Source organism: Festucalex cinctus, chromosome 12, assembly GCF_051991245.1.
Source record: "Festucalex cinctus isolate MCC-2025b chromosome 12, RoL_Fcin_1.0, whole genome shotgun sequence".
NCBI lineage: Eukaryota > Metazoa > Chordata > Actinopteri > Syngnathiformes > Syngnathidae > Festucalex > Festucalex cinctus.
In genome coordinates this window covers 8,505,051-8,518,253 of record NC_135422.1, presented here as the reverse complement: position 1 = coordinate 8,518,253, position 13,203 = coordinate 8,505,051, and the positions used below count along the sequence as shown (strand labels likewise).

Sequence of the window (13,203 nt, the reverse complement as noted above, 5' to 3'; positions counted from 1 at the left end):
AATAATAATTAATTAATTTTCACATATTAATTTTTGGATTAACTAAATTCTTTGGATTGACTAATCATTCTGTTTTCACATTGTATCAAATAATTCAAACGTAAAATGTGAAAAGTTGTTTGAACCAAGTATTAGAAAGTAGCCTATAGTACTTTGTTACTGTACTTGATTTTACAAGCATTTGTACTTTACATATATATTATTTTTTCTGTCCACAACTTTCAATCCCTGAATTTGAAAATAGATAGCTGTACTTTACTGTACTCTTACTTTGTCAAAATTTTGCACTCAGTCCAGGATGTAATCCAGCTCTCTGACGTGACTCCAAATATCCCTTCAGCGATGAATGATTTCCTTTTACGACTACACCTTACAACATAATTATAAATCAAATAGTTCATTCAACCTTTCAAAGTTGTACTCAATCACAAGCATCATTAGTAGACGCAAATCATTTGCTTGGGAACTCTGTCAGGTGTTGGACGTACTCAACTATAGGTAGGGCCACTGGGAATTCAGATGCCTGTGGAACACTTCAAACTCATTAAGTTAGTTCCCGTTTACTGAAGATAACATTGTTTAATTTTGACCTGTATGACCAAACAATGCTGTGAATTTGGTCAGGTGTTAATATCCTCCAAGACGTTCAAATGGGCTATATAAGCATAGAAGAAGTCTCGGGTCACTGTATTATTACCCATCTGGCTGTTGCAGAATGATTGTCCTTCTGTATGTCTTTGCTCTACTGGGCTCCACTCTGGCCTGGGGGGTAAGTACAGTATAAGTCTTATGACTTAAATGATGTATTTATTTATTTATTTTTGTATTTTACATGTGCCTCTATACACACAATATCTTTCTGTTTCAGGGTTTGAGCCAGTGGCATGAACTAAGTGCAAATGCTGAGGCTGGAAGTGGTGGTGCAGACACCTGCACTTGTGATGCCTTCTTGCCGAGTTCTACGTTTCCTGTAAAGGATCTCGTGATGGTGGAGCAGGCAGCTGAGCAGATCACCCACAAGCTAGAGCTGGAGATGGGCAAGGTAATACATTATGATGGAAAATAAAGTGCTCCCCTCATATTACAGTTTTTTAAGCAGATTTTTATTTATTTTTTTATTCACAGTAAATTCTGTAGAGTAAATTTCACTCTATTTATAGTAGGACCAGTTTTAGAGTAATATTTACACTTGGAAAATAAAAGAGTAAAATAAAGAATTGAAAAAAAAAGTTACTCAAGGATTGAGGAACACCCTTCGGCTTGGGAGACTGCCACACTACCACCTGAGCTATGCCCCTCCTACTGTTTGCTTATATCCAAGAAGAGACCAAAAACGATAGTTGGGAAGATTCTAGCTGCCGAACGATATACTAACACACAGCAGGAACTGCGTGGCTCATAAGTCGATCGGCTGTCTCCCAAGCTGAAGGTTGTGACTTCGTTCTTGAACCCTTGAGTGACTTTTATTTTTTTTTCTATTCTTTATTTTACTCTCTTCCTCCAAAACTGAGTCTATTTGGTCCCACTCTAAATAGAATCAAATTTTCTGTACAGAATTTACTGTATGGGTTTTTGCAGTATGCTTACTTTGCATAATACCCTCACTTGTGGGAAAGGAGAGCCACTATTGTGATACACATTCCAGGCATTTATTGAATGTCAGAAGAATAGTAAAACATAAACATAATAGGCAGCTATAAGCGGCTGTATTTACAAAACGATAATAAAGAAATGACAACGAGACTTCTCCATGATTTCAGCTCGAAGACTATGAGACAAAGATGACACAATACGCGGAAAAAATCATCGAGCTGACAAAGGAAGTTGAGCTACTGGAAAAGAAACCTGATGCCAACAGTGACGCCACTTTGGAAAGCATGGAGGTGAAGATTAAACAAGTGGAGGCTCTGATTGAGGAGCTGAAGCTTTCATTCCAAAGCTCTTCCACCGTCTTCGAGTCTCTTCGCCTAGAGGTAAGTCAAACGTGGATGCACCTGGACAGAGCTCTTAAACTTACGTAAACTTGTGACTTGCTATGGCGACCCCTGAGAGGAGAAAAAGTTGCTACTTCTAGAGAAATTGTTAATAAAATTAGTGTTATTTATAGCCACATTTACATTGATAACCTGGTAATCCATTTCTTGGTACATCAGTATGGGTATTATTATTATTTTTTTAACTCATTGTTAGATCAAAATCTTGACCCAAGATGCTGGGTCAAATCCTCAAGCCAGCGCACTGGGTATAAATAACCCAGCATTGGCTTTGCCCCTTTTGGATCCAGCTCTCAGTTAGCTAATCGCCCAATCTGGTTTACCCAGCAATTTAGTGTGTTTTGTTTTGTTTTTTTTAATACTCAGATCACAACAATGGTAAAGACCCTTGATCAGCTTGAGAAGACCCACGACAAGAATTTAGTTCTTGTGACACGCCGAGAGTTCATCAAGCTCCAAATGGAGCTTGAAGAGTGCGAGAGACGCCACCAAGAGATCTTCAACCCCCACATTGGTAAGCTCTACCACACATTTCATCGATGTGTGAATGAATTTAACGACATTTCCCTCTCTCTCTTGGTGAAGGTTCCTGCGATCATACAGGTCTCATCAAGGTCAGCAAGCCTCTTGTGAGTCAACTTAATGCTCATCTCGGCCCCACCTTTATATACGGAGGCTGGGGCAAAGATTCCAAGCCAATTCATGACAGAGAGTCTATGTACTGGTTCTCTGGAGCCTCTTCTGTATACGTTGATGACATTCGGTTCTACACTAATTACAAAAATCTGGTTTTACGAAACCCGTTCCTGCATCACTCCATAACAAGTGGGTGGCGTGGTCTTGGAAGCAATTACATAGTCCGTGACAACACACTATATTACCAGAACGGTAGTCCATTTGGTTTAGCTAAATATAATTTTACCAGCTCGAAGTATGAATCCAGGGTAATTCCTGGGGCAAGCTCAACCATTTCCTACGCCAACTATGGTAATCAGATTTTCGATTTTGCTTCAGATGAAAATGGCCTTTGGGTGGCTTATGCCACAGATCAATCAAATGGCAAGATGGTCCTTGCTAAAATAAACGAACAGTCTTTTGGGATTGAGGAAGTATGGCAGACAAGTGTCTATAAACCAGGCATTAATAACATCTTTATGGTGTGTGGTGTTCTTTATGCTGTCAGGACAATTGACATCCAGAATGAAGAGATTTTTTTCATGTATGACACTAAGACCAAAGAAGAGACACACATTAGTATAATCTTTGAGCGTTTCCAGGATAAGTATTCCAACCTGGACTACAATCCAACTGATCAGAAGCTGTATATGTACAACAATGGCTACTTTGTTACCTACCACCTGTGGTTTAACCACACAGCTAAGGCCACGGTCGAACCCCCTTTTGCTCTAACCAAAATCCAACCAACCAAACCAAACCAAATGTGACCTATGGGAATGGTCACACTGAATTTTTCCTCACTTTTTTTTGGTCTCATGAAATCAAGTATCCCTTTTGTGATTCAATGCTAATAAATACTTTCATGCATCATCAATCGTGTGGGTTTCTTGTTTTGCATGAGGTTTCCACAATTGAAAGGCACTAGGCTGCCTACTGAAAATAGTGGATTATTATTTTCTAACTTCTAATATAGGCCTACACATATAAGAATATAAATCCATCTATTTTCCATAGTGCTTGTCCTCATTTGGGTCATGGTGAGCAGGAACCTATCCCAGCTGTCTTTGGGCAAGAGGCGCAGAGTGCTCCCTGAACTGGTCGCCAGCCAATCACAGGGCACTAATAAAGCAATTATACAGTAAAAATAAAAAAAATATAAAAAATAAATGCTATATACTATATAATGCTAAAAAAAGCGATTTCATAACTTTTTTTTAAAACGTTCAAAGTCAAAAGGTTATTGAAAAGGATGACTACAAGTCAAGGAATACATTATAATGAAACATTATTTAAAAAAAAAAAATCTAATTTACTAATTGGTAAGGTGGAAGATACAACACGCTGAGAAAATGTACACCAGACGGAGGAGAAATTGCAAACTTCACACAGAAGGTGCGAGTCAAAGTTCTAGCGCATGAATTCTGAACCATGAGGCAGACATGACGTTAGGGAGCAAAGAAATAGTCAAACACTATGCAATGCTCAACATGTAAAAACTAAACATACCATCACATTTGGTCTAAAAGATCCGTAAAAAGACATAGTTACAACAATAATTGTTTTTAAATAGTAAATGGACTGAAGATCTTTGTCCTAACCGGCAAAATATAAACAACATTACATATACATAACATAACATAACATAACATAACATAACATAACATAACATAACATAACATAACATAACAACATAACATAAAATGAGAATTCCAAATCACTACAGAATTTTCAAATATTTCTTGTAGAACTAAATCTGTATACACATTCAAAATAGGCATTAATCAAATTGTATTTATTTTGTTTCTTGATTTGTTTTATTCCTACGGAGCTAAATTGCTAACAATACAAAACCTACCAAATAATAATGTAAAAAAATGTACATATAAAATAAAAATATAATAGAGAATTTTATATAATTAAAAAGAAGCGTAAATAGAAATGTGACGTGGATAGTTTTTCCGGACAGGAGACGGAAGTGACGCAATTTTCGACCAACGCCAAAAGTCTCCGCCCAAACGCGGCAGTTACGAATATTTTCAAACAGTAGGCTAGTTGTTAGCAACAGCTACACCCAGTTGCTAATCTTGCGAGCAACTTTTTAAAACCAATGACGTCGTATCAACGTGACTTGCAATGTTCGGACACTTGGCTCCAATCTCCGGCTAAGGTGTTTGCCCTGCTTAAATCGAGAGTACAGAGCGGTGATCAAATGACTTGTGGAGTTCGAGAAGAACATGCAGCGCAAGTGAAAGGAGCCGTGTTTTGCAGAACCGACAACATCTGGGATGATGAACTTCATCACACGTTTGGTGAGTTTGAGGCTTGCACCTTTTCGCCCTTCAAGAGTCCCAAGAAAAGCCTCGGCGATTCCTACTCTGATTATAATGGCGAGGAAGCGGAGCTCCCACTTACAAATGGATGCAAATCACCAATGAGACATTTGATGGATTCTACGCTGTTCTTTCCACCTCGCATCCGACCACGTTCAACCGGAGACCCTCAACAGATGGTTGACAAAAGCGTCGCCAGGCTGGAGGAACAAATCTCTACCGTTGACGCCCCCTTACCTCCCGTGTCTAGTTTTTCCCCAGTGAGGAAGAAACTGAGGAAAAGAAAAGCGGATACCCAGGACATAAACAACGTTTGCAGCAGTGCAAAGATCACATTAGACAGAGAGGATGTTAACATGGAGACTGCAGTAGGGTCTTCCTACACGCCAGAGAAAAATACAAACAGGATGAAAAGTAAGGCAATGATTTATTGATTATTATTAATATGATCAGATAGATGGTTTTTGCTTTTGACTTGCAAGCAAAAAAAATCAGCTATGAGCGCTGATGATGACAGCAAATTCAACTCACCGCAGTGAGGATTTAATTAAGCTGTTTATTGCCGCTCCCAGGTGAAGTGTACTGTCAAACTAATGTATGTATTGCTTTATACAGGGTGCGCTGTGTCTTCGGAAAAACTTATGTCTCCTGCTAAGATATTTGTTCAAATGAAAGAGAGGGTAAGCAGAAGAGAACTTGAGCAAGACAGTGAAGACTGCCCGCAGCTAAGTGAACGGATGGATGGAGGTAAGCATACACACAAAAGTATATTTTCTGCTCATGAACAAAATCTACAACAACTGCGTCCAAAAATCAGTGTTAATTACTGTATTTTAGCTGGCTATGGATGTCATTCCAAAGTGGACAAAATGGAGGAATGCAATGTTTTAAGAAGAGGCCCGGAAGTTGAGATTCCAGTCACCCAGGAGCTTGCCGACAGCCAGTCAGACACACTTAGCCCCAAAGAGGACTCTTCCGCCGCAATAGCGTCAAAGCACATTTTGTTTGATCCCATCTTCTTCTACCAGCCCACCATCTCCATTCCCAAGTATGACAACTCAAAGTTCAAGAACAAGCAATTGCCGAACTTTACAAAAGCACCCTCTGTGAGTAGAAGCTCATTATAAATATTTCATTTAAAGGTGGTGGTTTGGGTGCATGACCATATTTTATTCTATTAATTTATTTAAATCAATTTACAAGCACGTCACATTTGTAGTTATTTGTTGTTGTTGTTTTTCTCACTTGGCAGGAGAGTGCCATTAAGCTTCAAGAGTGGTTTCTGAGAAGGAATCGCAATGGCCTGTTTGTGGAAGGAACTCTCATGCAAGTCTTTTTTTTTTTTTTTTTTTTTTTTTTTTATTTATTTATTTATTTATTTATACCGACACTTACTGTTTTGTTTGTCAGATTCCACATAGGGTTTGATTGCGTCTTTGTTGTTGTGTTTCGTCTGGAACAGGGATAACAGGACACAGTGGAACAGTAACATTATTGTGGAGAGGGTTTCCCACACGATGCTGAAGACGTTATCAGGCAATATTTACATCTTGGTGGGCAAGATGAAGCCGAATGAGCAGTCTGGTAAGCGTGATGGAGTGATGACTTGTGAAAGTGTAGCTAATGTTGTGATTGCACTTTTCGCTGACTCGCATGCCGCATATTTCCGTGTTAGACTTTCCCCGCTGGTTTTTGAGGAAGTTCACACGTGGATTCCCTGCACATTGGAAAGAGCTTTTTGAGAAGTGTTTGTCAGAATTGGAAGGGTAAGATTTTTATGAAATATTTCGGACATCTTACTGTATGTTTTCTTCTTTCCTGAGCAAATCACAGTGGAGAAGGCCCAGATTGATATTGTGGAGAACTCCCTTGAGTGAATCACAATATCAGTCTAGCTATTGCCACATTTTCCATTTAAAAAAAAAAAAAAAAAAAAAAACACATTCAAGTAAAAAGTGACATTAACTCATTCGCTCCCAGCCATTTTCAACCCCCTTCTCTCTCAGCTGTTTTACTGTTTTTTTGATTGATTTTGCAAGCCCACTGAATATTGTGTTCTATTGCTATACAAATATGCAACCTACAAAAAGAAAGATTAGAGTCCCTTTTTTTCATCAGGAAAAAAGTATATTTATATCTTTTTCTGTTTTGCAGCAATTAGCATTAGAATATAGCAAAGTTTCATCATTATTAACAAATCTGTTTAAAACAATGGAGAAAAGAGGTTGTTGCAGCATGGCCCTGGTTGATCTCTTTTACTCTGGTTCCACCCGCTGGCTGTTTTTATAAGCATTCAAGCATTCTCTTCAGTTCAGAGGCTGCATCAAAGCCTTCTGTATGCTCTAGCTTAACAAAATCGTAAGAAACATATAAATACATCTTTGGGAGCATGGTAATATTTAAAATAGAACGTATTTATACGTTTATGGGAACAATTAGTTAAACAAAAGGTTTTCCATCTTTTAAGCTATTTTAAGACTTTATACATGCTGGAGCTCAGAAAGGTCTTCACAGGTGCTATTTCAAAGCATTCTATTTAATTATTTTGATATTTAATTACTTCACTATTTATTGCATTCCAAATGATCATGCAAATGACATTTTTCTTAGATTTTTTCCCCCCCTAAATAATCAATGCAAACGACAAGTTGGGACGCCTGTATCAACAAATGGCATTATAATAAAGCTCTGGATTTAATTCCTTTTAGAAGCAAGGAAAAAGTGCGCACTGAAAAGAGAAGCAAAATTACCAGGACAACAACGGAGACGTCTGCTCTCCCTAGAGTGAAAAAAAACAAGGAAAATGCTGTCAACACAAGTAAGTACAAGACAAAAAAAAAATTAAAGCAGAAAGATGAATTATCCTTTGATCAGTCAGCTGCATTCAAGAATCTTTCTACTCTCTTCATTCATGCATTTGCTCTTCTTCTGTAGCGCACAGCATTTGTACTTCTGCCGCTCAAACGACACGAAGTGGTCGGCTGATCAAGCCGCCCCTGGATTACTGGAAAGGTGGCAGGGTCGTCCTGGATGCAGACATGAATGTTACCGTCTTTGATGGTTACAACACCTCCAGGATCAACACTGTAAGTGCTACTAACCTTTTTGTTTGTTTCTTCTATTGAAATTATATCAAATAATTGACGCTATTGCTTGTTGCAGACAAACTTTGTGTTCTCAGTAGAACATTTAGCAAATAGCCACTGTCAATATTTACCATAATTCTGGATGGAGTTTGCATGTTCTCCCCGTGCCTGCGTGGGTTTCCGGGTACTCCGGTCTCCTCCCACATTCCAAAGACATGCATGGCAGGTTAATTGGGCGCTCCGAATTGTCCCTAGGTGTGCTTGTGAGTGTGGATGGTTGTTCGTCTCTGTGTGCGCTGCGATTGGCTGGCAACCAGTTCAGGGTGTACTCCGCCTAATGCCCAAAGCCAGCTGAGATTGGCTCCATGAATTTATTGTACCTTTTAGAACAGATACAAAATGTACGATTAATTATCATCATTCATATTTTGCTTTCTACAGGAGGATTCTACATCAGAGTCTATGGAGAAGTCTAAAAAAACTGACCAGGCTTTTCTTCTCAACGGTAAAGGTAATAATTGTAATTTAATAATTTCATAATTTTCCTGTCCTGTCAGCCACTGCCATGTCAGACCAAGTTGTCCCTCGCTAATTGCAGTTCTATTATTCACTTATAGCCATATACAGCTTAACTATATACTTGTATTATTCAGTGAGAGTTTCTTCAATCCCTTTGAAAGTAATACAAAATTCTCTTATGGTTCTAGATCACAAACAACGCAAGTCCACCAGAGATACTGTTCAGCCAGCGCCGCCGACAAAAGCCAAGACGCGTCGCAAACCTCGAGTTGAAATTCAACATGAAGAGCCAACCTCTGTTTCAATCAAAACAGAAGTGAAGACGCGACGCCATCACACCACCATCGGCTCTGATGAAAACTTGAACATTGAGAACGCACCACCACCAAGTAAACCCAAAAAGCTTCCTTTAGAGGGTTCTAAACCAAAGGTGCGCAACACTCGTCAGGTGAGGTCACGGGGAAAGATCACTACTGCGCAGTCTGTCCCTGTCAATGACAAATTATCTGAGTCTGAAGATCTGCAGCAACAGGAAAAGAACCAAAGACGAGCCAATCACACTGATGCACACGAGTCCACGAAAGCAAAGTCATCTCAAAGGAAAGCCAAAACGCTCCCTGTACAAGAGTCCAAAAAGGAGGTGCTCAATGCTCCTCCATTAAAAAGGTCAGCGAGAACTGTTGGTGCAAAATTATTAGAGACTTCCTCTCTGGAAGAGAAGGAGTTGGTTCTTTCGACAAAGAGGAAGAAACGGTGCACAAGGATGCCCAGGCAGCAAAGTCAGAAGCCACAAACCAAGAGCCTTGAACCATTGTCTCCTGCAAAGGCGTCAACAAAGTTGACGCAATCTAAAAAGAAAACAGGCAGAGGACGCACCGTCGTGACTCCTCTAGGCCAAGATGAGGACGAGTGGACGCAGAATGAGCTGGCCAAACTACAGCAGTAAGACTAACAGTCAACCACATCACTTCCCAGACATTTCTTTTTTTTTTTTTAGCCAAGATATGCTGTGTCAGAAAAGTTCCAGGACAGGCATTACACAATATTATTTATATTTCAAACCCTATGAGTTTTTGCCTTCGATGTGGATCTGATGAACAAGTAGCATATTTACAAGGAGGATACGTCTTAGGGCTAAACGTTTAGGATCATCTTAAAAATGTTAGCATTAGTTGTTTTAAATTAATTTTCAGACCAATGAAACGAATTTGGTGATTTCTCTCGCCACATTGGCTAGGAATCACTGTCACTGCTCCACATAAGAAGAGAAGCTCACCTCTGTACCCATGTACTGCTCTTTGGCAGGGCTGTGTCCGAGTATCCCTTGCACATGGCATTCTATTGGGAAAAGGTGGCCAGGATGGTAGGCACGCGCTCTGCAGAGGAGTGCCGCAGCAAGGAGCTGGACTTGGGGGACTGCCATACTCCCGTGAAGAGAACCCAGGGGAAACGAAAGAAAAAGGTGGAACCACCAAAAGCCACAGGTGAGGAAAAGGTCTTGCGTGAGGCAACATGGAGTGCATGTGGAATTAGTTTGCTTTTTATTCACCCTGTGGGACATCACAGTGAACAAACACTTCGATTTTGTTTTTAGGCATTCTGCCTACATTATACCAATATTTCAAAAATTAAGTCAGTAAACATAGCTCACACCCAGACGCTGACTTAATAGGGACAGTATTTTATATACATTTCATGCTTGGTGTTAATACATTTAAAATGTATATTTTAAGAAACTAAAACCTATTTAAACATCCGAGAGGGGTAAAACTGCATTGTATCTCAAAGAGGAAGTCACCCAAAAAAATAAAAAATTCTTGACAATAATATGTTCTATGCAGCCCCACTAGTGTACATACGGTATTCTGGTTAATATTGCGTTTGTTAATAACAGAAGGCGGCCATGTTGGAACTTTCTGTCGAGTGAAAATGACATCACAGTTGCTCAGGTCTCAGGTAACAACCAATCACAGCTCAGCTTCAGAAAGCAGGTGAGCTGTGATTGGTTGTTGCCTGAGCCCTGAGCAACTGTGATGTCATCTTCAGTCGACAGCAAGTGGCAAAATGGCCGCCACCTGAGATGCATTAAAAACGGCTGGATTTTGCTGCATAACTAATATTTCACAAATGTAATATTAATCAGAATGTCATGTTTAGACTAGTGAGGTTACATATTGTCAAGAAATGTTTAAGGTTGACTTCCTCTTTAAATAAATATTCTCTCTCTCCCTCTCAAACGTCTTGACAATAATATGTTCTATGCAGCCCCACTCGTCTAAATACGGTATTCTGGTTAAAATTGTGTTAGTATCAGAAGGCGTCCATTTTGCCACTTGCTGTCAAGTAAAAATGACATCACAGTACACTGTACACTGTATGTACCTGTAGATCTTATGTAAATTAGTACAATCTGAGCAAGACTTTCCTAAACAATTACCAGTTTTTCTTGACACTTCCTGTTCCAGATAATCCCATCATATCTGGAGGCATAAATACCTTGAAGAGAAGACAGACGGTACGTCAGTTCCTCCAGACGATGCCCAAAGAGAACACCAACGACGCCTTCACTGCAAGTCAGAATAAGTGCTTTGAGGTCGGCGGTGCTTGTTTTGTTTTTGCAATGAGTCTGTTTTCCACGTGTTTTCAAACATTAATTGAGCCAAGGCACGCGTTATGCTGTACATTTTACGTTATATATCCAAGCAAACCAAACAAAAATGTCACAAAGTATATGCTATACTGAAATGATCAAAATACTATTGAAGTTGGAGATGAGCTCACATTGTCCCCCACCTTTCATTCCCATTATGGCGAGTAGATTCCGGGTTTGTATTTGGATGAAGACCAAGACTTCCAAATTAACACCCTGGAGCCTGTGACACCCGTTTCCCTGCATTTCCCAAAAGTGAAGACTCCTCGGTGTCTACATACCACTCCTGGAATGGTGCATTCTCCAAACAGGTGACTGCCTGTTCTCAATTATGGTCATACAATTCAGTAGAGTGTTACAAGTATAAAAGTTTTACAATCCATCCACTAATAGATGTCTGAAAGGGGACATAATGGGACTGGGGCTTGTCACATGGGTTAAGTTGTCACATTAAATTGTCACAAGCGTTTGAAACCAAAATCAAAACAAGGAGACGGAATCAAATGATGCCCAACCCTAATTAGGATAGTAGATTAGTGTCCTTCAAGAAATGATCTTTGTCTGTTCTGCTGACCAATAATATCAATTTTCCATTCTTCAAGGAATCTTGAGGACAAGTATGCCTTTCAACTCCAAAAAGCAATAACACAAAATCAGGCCAAGAACCGCAAAAAAGTTCCAGCAAAGGTACTATTTACATCCTGGTACTTCCTTGTCAGCCAGTTTTCAGAGGCAGGTTACTTACTACTTTCTGGTATTATCTCTCCCAGAAGGTTTTGCCCACACCGCCACCCAAACAGAAAATGAGACGACTTGAAGACACGGGTAGGTTTCGTTTCGGGGTTCCCATAAGGGGTGGATTGCTGGAAAATACTTCCAATCCAATTGAACTTTTTTATTAAAAAAAAAATACAATACAATAATATTATTTTCAATGTTTTCACAATATCCTTGTTGCCTGGGACATGAAATTTAAACTTCTATGAGCTGTGTTTAGTTGTTTTTTTTTCCAACATGAATTAAAATGTTAGTTTATTGCGTAATACCAACTAATTTAATGACATGAAGAAACATGATTTTGATTTGGTTTATCTTGTATCAAATATGCCATTTTCGTCAACTGTAATGTGTTGTGAAGTGCTTTAATGTGAACTGTCAGTCCTAAAAAAAATAAGACAAGTATGCATCCACTTTTTTTTTTCTTCCCCAGCTAATGATTCCTTTGTCGTTTGGGAGATGTTTCCAGACAAAGATGCCACGTTGTCTGACAGTGGGGAAGAGGAGGATTTTTACTTCTCCAGCGATGAATAGATCATGTAAATCAGGCAGAACCATGGGGAAATATTTTTATTGTCTTCATTGAACTAAAAGAATAATAGTTGCATTTTTCACTTGATTCATTTAGTTTTTGGTCAGGTTTTTAACTGAAGACTAAATCAAAGGCCAGTTGCCAGTGGACCATTTCTGAGGACTGCTGTAGAAGTGGTCCTTTGAAAATGTAAACACTTTCAACGATTTGTATGTAGAAATATTACATATTGATGTTTATCTGTTTCTCAACTTATTAAATAATTGTTCATCATTGTTATTGTGAAACGTGTGTAAACATTTTTTGCCCTTTGTGTAACTATAATCATCAGTATCTATTAGGGGTGTTAAAAAAAAAGTCGATTCGGCGATATATCGCGATACTACATCGCGCGATTCTCGAATCGATTCAATAATCGTCAAAATCGATTTTTTTTTTTTTTTTTTTTTTTTTTTTTTTTTTTTTTTTTTTTAGGATTCACACCTTGAGCATGGAAGAATGTTATATGAACGGAACATTAAGCCTTAATATTTTATTTCAATGCTGTTCAAACATGAAACAAATTACAACCTCTATAAGACTGAAATTTCAGATAAATAAATAATACATTTTCATATAAATCTTACACTCTACAAGC

The 13,203-nt window shown here is 38.9% G+C and overlaps 2 protein-coding genes across 3 annotated transcripts; both read left to right on the top strand.

The window, feature by feature from the left end:
- The first annotated feature begins 17 nt into the window (after positions 1-17).
- Positions 18-3,546, top strand: olfm4.1 (olfactomedin 4, tandem duplicate 1). Its single transcript, XM_077539140.1, has 5 exons — positions 18-769; positions 869-1,042; positions 1,761-1,973; positions 2,361-2,508; positions 2,580-3,546. Exons 1-5 carry the CDS (start codon positions 716-718, stop codon positions 3,437-3,439), a joined length of 1,449 nt encoding a protein of 482 aa, XP_077395266.1. The 5' UTR covers positions 18-715; the 3' UTR covers positions 3,440-3,546.
- Positions 3,547-4,649: 1,103 nt separating this feature from the next.
- On the top strand, positions 4,650-12,841 carry LOC144031515 (mis18-binding protein 1-like). 2 transcript variants are annotated; one of them, XM_077538761.1, is made up of 16 exons: positions 4,650-5,416; positions 5,618-5,749; positions 5,840-6,108; positions 6,255-6,328; positions 6,465-6,586; positions 6,678-6,768; positions 7,714-7,820; positions 7,937-8,088; positions 8,530-8,599; positions 8,796-9,549; positions 9,913-10,091; positions 11,073-11,200; positions 11,426-11,568; positions 11,860-11,944; positions 12,028-12,082; positions 12,468-12,841. In XM_077538761.1, the coding sequence occupies exons 1-16, from the start codon at positions 4,780-4,782 to the stop codon at positions 12,566-12,568; spliced, it is 3,099 nt and encodes a 1,032-aa protein (XP_077394887.1). In that variant the 5' UTR covers positions 4,650-4,779; the 3' UTR covers positions 12,569-12,841. The 2 variants fall into 2 exon arrangements, with proteins under 2 accessions (XP_077394887.1, XP_077394886.1); XM_077538760.1 differs by having other exon boundaries at positions 7,711-7,820.
- Positions 12,842-13,203: the final 362 nt, after the last annotated feature.

Coding starts and splice junctions, on each gene's coding strand:
- LOC144031515 (XM_077538760.1), top strand. CDS start 4,780: ATGACGTCGTATCAACGTGACTTGCAATGTTCGGACACTTGGCTCCAA. Junction 8,600..8,795: donor TTTTCTTCTCAACGGTAAAG/GTAATAATTGTA, acceptor TTATGGTTCTAG/ATCACAAACAACGCAAGTCC. Junction 12,083..12,467: donor GAGACGACTTGAAGACACGG/GTAGGTTTCGTT, acceptor TTTCTTCCCCAG/CTAATGATTCCTTTGTCGTT.
- olfm4.1 (XM_077539140.1), top strand. CDS start 716: ATGATTGTCCTTCTGTATGTCTTTGCTCTACTGGGCTCCACTCTGGCC. Junction 770..868: donor GCTCCACTCTGGCCTGGGGG/GTAAGTACAGTA, acceptor TTTCTGTTTCAG/GGTTTGAGCCAGTGGCATGA. Junction 2,509..2,579: donor GATCTTCAACCCCCACATTG/GTAAGCTCTACC, acceptor CTCTTGGTGAAG/GTTCCTGCGATCATACAGGT.